The 8,174-nt window shown below is 38.7% G+C and overlaps 1 protein-coding gene across 7 annotated transcripts in view; it reads left to right on the forward strand.

Annotated features, from left to right (window-relative positions):
* The window catches only part of RAPGEF3 (Rap guanine nucleotide exchange factor 3), a 37,288-nt gene extending 29,880 nt beyond the window's left edge, over positions 1–7,408 (forward strand). For 5 of the 7 annotated variants that reach the window (XM_074225679.1, XM_074225673.1, XM_074225678.1 and 2 more), the window contains exon 28: positions 175–7,407. In XM_074225679.1, the coding sequence (XP_074081780.1) occupies positions 175–293 (119 nt within the window). In that variant the 3' untranslated portion in view covers positions 294–7,407. Of the gene's footprint in view, positions 1–174 lie in introns of all 7 variants that reach the window. The other 2 variants (XM_074225676.1, XM_074225677.1) reach the window with 2 other exon arrangements.
* The last annotated feature ends 766 nt before the right edge of the window (positions 7,409–8,174 follow it).

Here is an 8,174-nt window from a genome sequence, read left to right on the forward strand (position 1 = left end):
AAAGAAAAGGGAAATAGAGTTTCTGAAAGAGGGGGGATTTGGGGAGGAGTTTGAGTGAGGCTGAGACAGAAGCTAGGAGGAGGAGGACCTGTCTTCAAAGGTGATAGGGAAATCTAGAATCGCTGAAAAGTTGAATGAGTCCCATTGGCCTCTTGACCTGAATTTTTCCAACAGGTTCAGAGCAATCCTTGAGTGCCAGGAATCTGACCAGTGTCCGAGCATATATCCAGAAGCTGAAGGTCATTGACAACCAGCAAGAACTTTCTCGGCTTTCCAGAGAACTGGAGCCTTGATGGGGTTGATGTGTTTTCCCTAAACCTAGAGAGGTATAGCTAAGGAAAGTTGGAAGGGATCCTTGGACCAATAGACCCAAGAGCTGGATGAATTTGTCAGTGAGAATGTGGACTTGAGCTGAAGCAAATGGCTTGGATCCAACTGACCACCCAGTGATGACTGGCAACCAAGGAGAAAACTGAGTCAAGACTTAAAACTCTGAAGGTCTGGAAGAGTTGAGAAGGAAGAGAACATGATCATCTAATCCATGTTCAAGGGAGAGCTCTGTAGACTAGGTTTTTCTAAGTCCTTAGCTGTTGATCTTATGATTGACCAACTGACCAAGAGTGGGAAGCTTGTCATAGGAAGATTTCCTTTAATTTGTTCTAGTAGGAAGAAGAAGGAGAAGAGGAGGGAAAAAAGGAAAGAATAGTAGAAGTGGGACTGCTGGAATTAGGAAACTTTCTTGGAGGAACAAAAGTTCTGCTTCCTATATCCACTAAGTTTCATACAATTGTTGTATAAAAGAGAGGAAATCCCTAGAATTCCAAGTACCCAGTGAATCTTCAAACAGTTGTATATCTGCCAACATGGCTAAGGCACTGTCCCTATGAGCTGCAAGTACTGCAAAGAAGCTGGACAGTTTCTGACTTCAAAAAGTTTATGGTACTATTGGAGAGACACAGCATCTGTGAGATGTAAGACTGGTCTTCATATGATTACTGTTTCTGAAAAGATTCCTACTATACAAATAGGAAAAGTCCTAGGGTGTGTGATATAGGATACACTCAACTCATCATATGAGCATATTTTGTGTACATCATAAATGAGGAATGCTTGGTTGAATGAGCCCCACAGCCTTGGTACCCTTGGGGGGCTGAGTCAGAAGAGATGGATCAGTCATGGATCTCTAGAGGGCTTTTGACTTTTGTTCTACATTATAAGAACAACCCCATGGGATTGTTAGGAAGATGAATACACCAGTGCATAAAATTCAGCCCAACCTTTCCTTTCTCCCCTATAGGTCTTTTAAGTGCCTATTCTCTTTCTTAGATTGTTTAGGTAAATAGATTGGCAAATTTTATCCACTGTAGATTTGCCCATCTCAGGGTGCCCAGTGCCTAGGAGCTGGGTATTGTACAACTCAGCAATTTTCAGGGGTGTGACCTAAGTCTGTAGCTTGTGATCAGGGTAAGCAGAAACATTAGGGAGTGGCTCCCATGTATTTCCTCAATGACAGTGAGCCAGAGGAAGCTAAGGCAAAAAAAGGGGAAACTATTTTGTGAATTCAGAAACCAAGCAAAGGTGGTAAGAAGAACTAGGGATAATAAATCAAGATTCATCATCAGTGATCAAGGTCTTCCTAATAAACTCCAAATTGCCTGAGTTGGTACTGATGGGATTTCTTCATCCTCCTCCCTCCTTCCCCATTACCATTTGCCACTCCAAAGGACCATTTGTTTCTCAGAGAGACATTGTACCCAGATAGGATCATGTACTGGGTTCCTAAATTGGGATTATTAGAGAAAGTCAGAACACAGGATAGGATCCAGGTCCTTGGGTGCCAGGCTAAAGGGCATTTTTTTCAGCACTAAGTGAAGAGCAGTAGTACGATGGCTAAATAACCCTAAAGACAAGGACTTTTTCCAAATGACTGGAAAGGATGCCAATGTTTAAAAGAGACAACTTTGATGCTCTTATCCTGTGTTCCATCTTTATACTATGAATGCTCCTAGAGGCCCTTGACTCTTTATCCCTATACTCTCCAGACACATCCTTTAAATGCTTGCCTTATTTCTAGGACATACAGCAAAAATGGGGTCCCTGTGGAAAGAGGGAGACATATATCCTGGGTGTATATTGAAAAGGGGTGGTACCATGAGGAGGGTATAACATGGGTCATGTGTCCTCATGTGTCTTGAGGAAAGTTAAGGGATTGCCAATCTGTGTCTCTTTCCTCCCTCCACTCCTCAAAGTGATGTAGTGAAAAGTATGTTAGGTTTAGAGTCAGAAGATCTCATTTTTACTACAGTTTTACCATTTAACTCCCTTCATGACCTTGGACTGGTCACAAACTTTCCTGGCTCTTAGTTTCCTCATCTGTAAAATGAGTTGGAGGAAATGACTTTTTTTTTAGGTTTTTACAAGGCAAATGGGGTTAAGTGGCTTGCCCAAGGCCACACATCTAGGTAATTATTAAGTGTCTGAGACCGGATTTGAACCCAGGTACTCCTGACTCCAGGGCTGGTGCTTTATCCACTACGCCACTTAGCCACCGGAAATGACTTCTAAGATACCTTCCGTCTATAATTCTATGATGATATTCTTCTCTTTCTCTGCCATGAAACTCTTATAAATGGCCTGTTAGGCATGAGGCAGTCTGGACTAATTATGGGATATAATAACGAGGAGTCATGGGCTCCCCAGCAGGCTCAACAGGATCTGGTAGAAAAATGCTAGTAAGGCTGGGGAACTAGAACTTATGAGGTAATAACAGTACTTCCCTTCAACTTAACCTTTCCTATGCCATCTCTTCAACTCATCATGGAGCCCTTGCTTCTACATTTTTTTGGGTCTATAATGGAAGGCATGGGGAGGGGGAGAGACAGGGGATACACAATAATTATGCTCATGCTTAGTTCTTTGATCTCTATAAATCCTCAAACCTTTGACTGCCTTCTAATTCTAATTCCTTTCTAAGGTAGATATTATTTTTATAATATGTATAAATATGTAGAGTATTAAATTTATAGCTACATTATACATTTTACTTTCCAAAGTAAAGTACTTTCATATCCATTACTTCATTTTATCTTTACAAGTTAAAGTAGGGAGGGAATTATTATCCCCATTTTCCAACAGAGGAAATTGAGGTTCAGTGAGACACACTTGGCCAATGACACAAAGACAGTTAATATTAGGTTATATGGATAAAATAAATGGCTACTCACTGGTTATAGCCATGCCTCTACCATGTGCCATCACCATCCCTTTGTTCTCCCTAGACATCTTTACACATCTTCCTTCTGATTTCACTATAATTCAGCAATTGGTTAATATCTGCCCCTATAATTTTTGAAAAGTTCCAATCTCCCTGAAATCCTGAAATTAGATGTCTTCTACTTGCCACACTGTTCTTTTGTCAGAGCTTTAGGCTTTGATTAAGTACCCATCCCTGGCCTTTCTGGCTACCCCAGTCTGAGAGGTGAGACAGCCTGGAGTCTCCAGGCTCAAGCTCCAAGAGAAACGTTGGAGAAATTTTAACCTGGACTGATCTGACCTGAGTGAGATACCTGCTGGACACAGGGTAGAGGGCAGTTGCTATTAGGGTAAAGAAAAATGATCCCGGGGCAGCTAGGTGGCGCAGTGAATAGACCACTGGCCCTGGAATCAAGAGGATCTGAGTTCAAATCCAGCCTCTAATAATTACCTAGCTGTGTGACCTTGGACAAGTCACTTGACCCCATTGGCTTGCAAATAAGAAAAAAATGGTCCTGTTGGCTCATTCCTAACAGATTTTTATGTAAGTTCTGAAAGTATCTTCTCTCCTGGTTCTAAGAGGCTTATTAAAGAAGGTATTTTTATAGAAAAGAAACAGGAAGAGATTCTTGGGTAGATAAAATGGTAAGAAAGAAAAAACTGTCAGAAAGGCATAATCACAATTCTTAGAAGTAAAATAATGACTAAAATATTCTGTAGTTTGTTGAAGAGATGAGGGCTGACAAGAAATAGTATAGTTAATATCTTGGCTCCATTGTAAGAGAGTGAATAGTTCTACCTTATGGGAGATGAAACTCCTGTTTCCTTATCCTAGTATTATCTATCCAAGTTGTTGATCCTGGGGGATTGGGTTTGGGGGGGAGGATGGAGTGGAGATTAACCCAAATGGCATCATGTATTATATGGTCTAATTTGGGGATTCCAGAAAATCAAAGGTCTTGCCCTTGGAGACCATGTAACAAGAATGATTGTGTATCACCAATGTGCTAAGGTCACATAAGTTTATTGATCTGTTTGATAAAGGTAAGCCTTTCTGCCATTTTATCACATAGTCTGTGTCCTCAGTTCTCCTGTTTGTCAGATACTTTCAAGATTTTTCTCAATGTTCTGGGGCAGTAGGAGCATTAGGAAAAAAAGTGAGGGAGCTCTGAATAGAAGCATGTAACACCAAAAAATAGAATATTACAGCTGAGATGGGTCTTAAAAATCATCAAGTCCCACCTCATTTTATAGATAAGGCATTTGAGGTTCAAGGACATTAATTCAAGATCATTGAGAAGAATCTTAGGAGTCAAGATTAGGTCCTAGGTTTTCTTGTTTCCAAACTAATGCTTCTTAGGGTAAACTCAAGACCACTCCTACCCATAAGGTAAAATAGACAACTACCTACATAATATGACTTGAGACAAAAGAAGCACCTTACAAGATAGTGCATGTCCTTCTATACTGACATTTGTCTCACTGTTCCCACACAATTTTTAAAGCAAAGCCATCATTTAGTGTCTAATGTCTTCAGCAAGAGAAGTTGCTGAGAGACAGACAATGATAATATATTGTAATATATAATATAAAAATATAAATATAATATCTTGTAAGCCTTCCACAATATCTGAAATTCCCACTTAGTCCTTTGGGATTAGGCATGGATTTTAGAAAACCCAGTTAAAATTAAAACACGCTAGCTTTATCAGAGTAGTTAATCATCACGTTAGAAAGTTGGAGATGAGGGTTCCAAAGGATAAGGATATAGGAAATATGTTTTAATGACTGGCAGGGGGAGATTCAGAACATGGGATTCTACCTTGGGAGATGAAGCCTGTATTATGCTTAAGTGCCCTTTAGGGGAGATAAACCAATTTATCCTACTCTGACAGTTTGAGATCTCCAGGATCCCTAAGCAGAAATCACTGGTGACAGAGGAGGTCACACCAAGAGCACTGGGCTTGACTTCAAAAGATCTGGATGCAAATCCCAATTGCCATTTTTTTTATTAGCTTCATGAACCTGAACAAGTAACAATCGCTTGTCTATAAAATGGTGGTGGTGGTGGGGGAGATCACAATATTTGCACAACCTGATTTATAATGTTTTTAGGAGGAAAACAATTGTAAACCTTAAAGCTCTAAATACATGTGAGCTATTAGTATCATCTATTTGTTATTATAACTCTTAGCTCCAAAGGTCTCTTCCATTGAGATAATGGATACTGTTATTGGATCTTTATGAAGCAATAAAAGCTTTGAATTTTATTGTCATCTGGAAACAGCTGTTGAGGCTAAGATTGAGGTACAGAAAGGACTAAGAGAACTCTCTTTCCTAGAAAAATAAGTAAATTAATTTATCATTGAGAAAAACTAAAGAGACATTTTGAGAGAAGTTCAAAGCTTATCCTATACAGAAGATATGCTATGGAGAAAATCTGAAAAGCGTACTTGAGAGATCAATTGCCAGCCTGAGAGAAAAACTGTGGGTATTTGTCTCCAGAGTTGTTGAAGACACAGAAGTTGCTGTGATTCTGGCTTTTATTCAACTAAATAGTCAGTAATCTCAATTACAACTAATCCCTTGAGACAGGAATTTGATACTGAGAGAGAGATGAAAGAAAGTTTATGGGAAAAGAGAATTTTCTCATTTATGCTCAAGGATGAGGTCTCAGAGCCAACTGATTAATTAATGAGACATTATACTTTCATATTAAATTATGAGAATATATAAAAATATATCCTTTGTTTTAGTACTGGGACAAGAGTTCATAAAATAATAAACCAGTAACAGGTGGAGAGGGGTGATGGTTGGTCTATGTGAATTCATAGCTCAGATTTTCATCTAGAGATCATTTTTTTTTCAGACATAGCACTATGCCCTCTGAAGGTACAGTTTTGCTCCTTTTCAGGTCATTATTTTCCGACAAAGGAAAACAGTGCTATAGACTATGGCAATCCTATCTTTGACTAGCTACCATAAAAATGTGTGTCTTTGGTCATGAGGCCAGGTTAACCAAAGTGTGAATGGCTTGATACAAATTCATGCTTACTATTGTTCAAAACAACTCAGTGCATTCTTCTGACTGTGGGACAGTAACCATTGCAATAACCTTTATGTGGGCAGGACAGCACTGAGAATGTTAAGGTGCCTCTTGCATGCAAGTAAGTGGTTCTTTTAATGACCTGTTTCCAGATTCTTTATCTTTATCTGTCTGTCTCTCAGCAGCTTGTCTGTATTTTTGTGGTATGCATATCTATCTGTTGTTTCTCTATCTCTTGCTGAAGACATTAGACACTAAATGATGGCTTTGCTTTAAAAATCATTGTGTGGGAACAGTGAGACAAATATCAGTATAGAAGGACATGCAATAGAGCATACAGAAACTGACTACCTGACATGTTCTATGAGTGCAGAGGACAGGAAAAAGGAAGGTTAGCTTCAGGGACTCTTCTATGATAATACTGTAGACACTGAAACTCCTGGAACACCAGGAGGAACTCACCAGAAGGAGGAGTGATGGTAGTGCTAGGAGCAGGCAGGGTCTCTCTACTGGAGGAGGTATTCACTGCTACTGATCACATTCACTTGTTTTTTCTTTTCTTTTTCTTTAATTAATTAATTAATTTTTATTTTTAAAAATTATATGCAAAGGTAGCTTTCAACATTCATCCTTTTGCAAGCTTTTGAGTACCACAATTTTTAACCACCCTCCCTTCTGTCCTCTCACTTCATGGCAGCTAGCAATGTTATATAGGTTGTACATCCATGTTTAACAAATTTCCACATTAGACATGTTTTGTTGGGGGGGTTTTTTAGGTTTTTGCAAGGCAGTGGGGTTAAGTGGCTTGCCCAAGGCCACACAACTAGGTAATTACTAAGTGTCTGAGGCCAGATTTGAACTCAGGTATTCCTGACTCCAGGGCCAGTGCTCTATCCACTGTGCCACCTAGTTGCCCCTCACATTAGACATGTTGTGAAAGAAGATTTAGAACTAAGGTTCTTCCCTTTTTTTTCAGCAGTGGAGTGGAACTAGATTTAGAATTAAAGATTCTATGGTCAAATCCCAGACTACTAAGTAAGTTCGCTTCCAGTTCCAAATTATTTGGAGCAAATTGAACTGGTAGATTGATTCAACATGTGTGTATATACATATACATATACATATACATATACATATACATATACATATACATATACATATACATATACATATACATATACATATACATATACATATACATATATACACATACACATACACATACACATACATGTGTGTATTTTATGTGTGTGTGTGCATATATAAAATAAAAATTTATTATATACATATATATTTATTAAATTCTATTAAAATATATTCTATTATGCTTATGCATATATATCCACATATATATATGAAATGCTATGAATTTTATTCCCAGATTCAGAAGATTGGAAGTCAGGGAGTCATAAAAGGGTACCTATGTTATTGAGTAGTTAAGCTATTAAGCCCAGAAACTTGGAAATAGGGGTGAGTTATTGTACAAAAATATTTATAGCAGCCCTGTTTGTGGTGGCAAAAAATTGGAAATTCAGTGAATGTCCTTCATTTGGGGAATGGCTTAACAAACTGTGGTATATGAATGTCATGGAACACTATTGTTCTATTAGAAACCAGGAGGGATAGGAATTCAGGGAATCCTGGAAAGATTTGCATGAACTCATGCTGAGCGAGATGAGCAGAACCAGAAAAACATTGTACACCCTAACAGCAACATGGGGGTGATAATCAACCCTGATGGACTTGCTCATCCCTTCAGTGCAACAACCAGGGACAATTTTGAGTGAGCTGTAATGGAGAATACCATCTGTATCCAGAGAAAGAATTATGAACTTTGAACAAAGACCAAACACTATTACTGTCAAACTATGGGGGG

The sequence above is a fragment of the Macrotis lagotis genome, chromosome 2 (assembly GCF_037893015.1).
Source record: "Macrotis lagotis isolate mMagLag1 chromosome 2, bilby.v1.9.chrom.fasta, whole genome shotgun sequence".
NCBI lineage: Eukaryota > Metazoa > Chordata > Mammalia > Peramelemorphia > Peramelidae > Macrotis > Macrotis lagotis.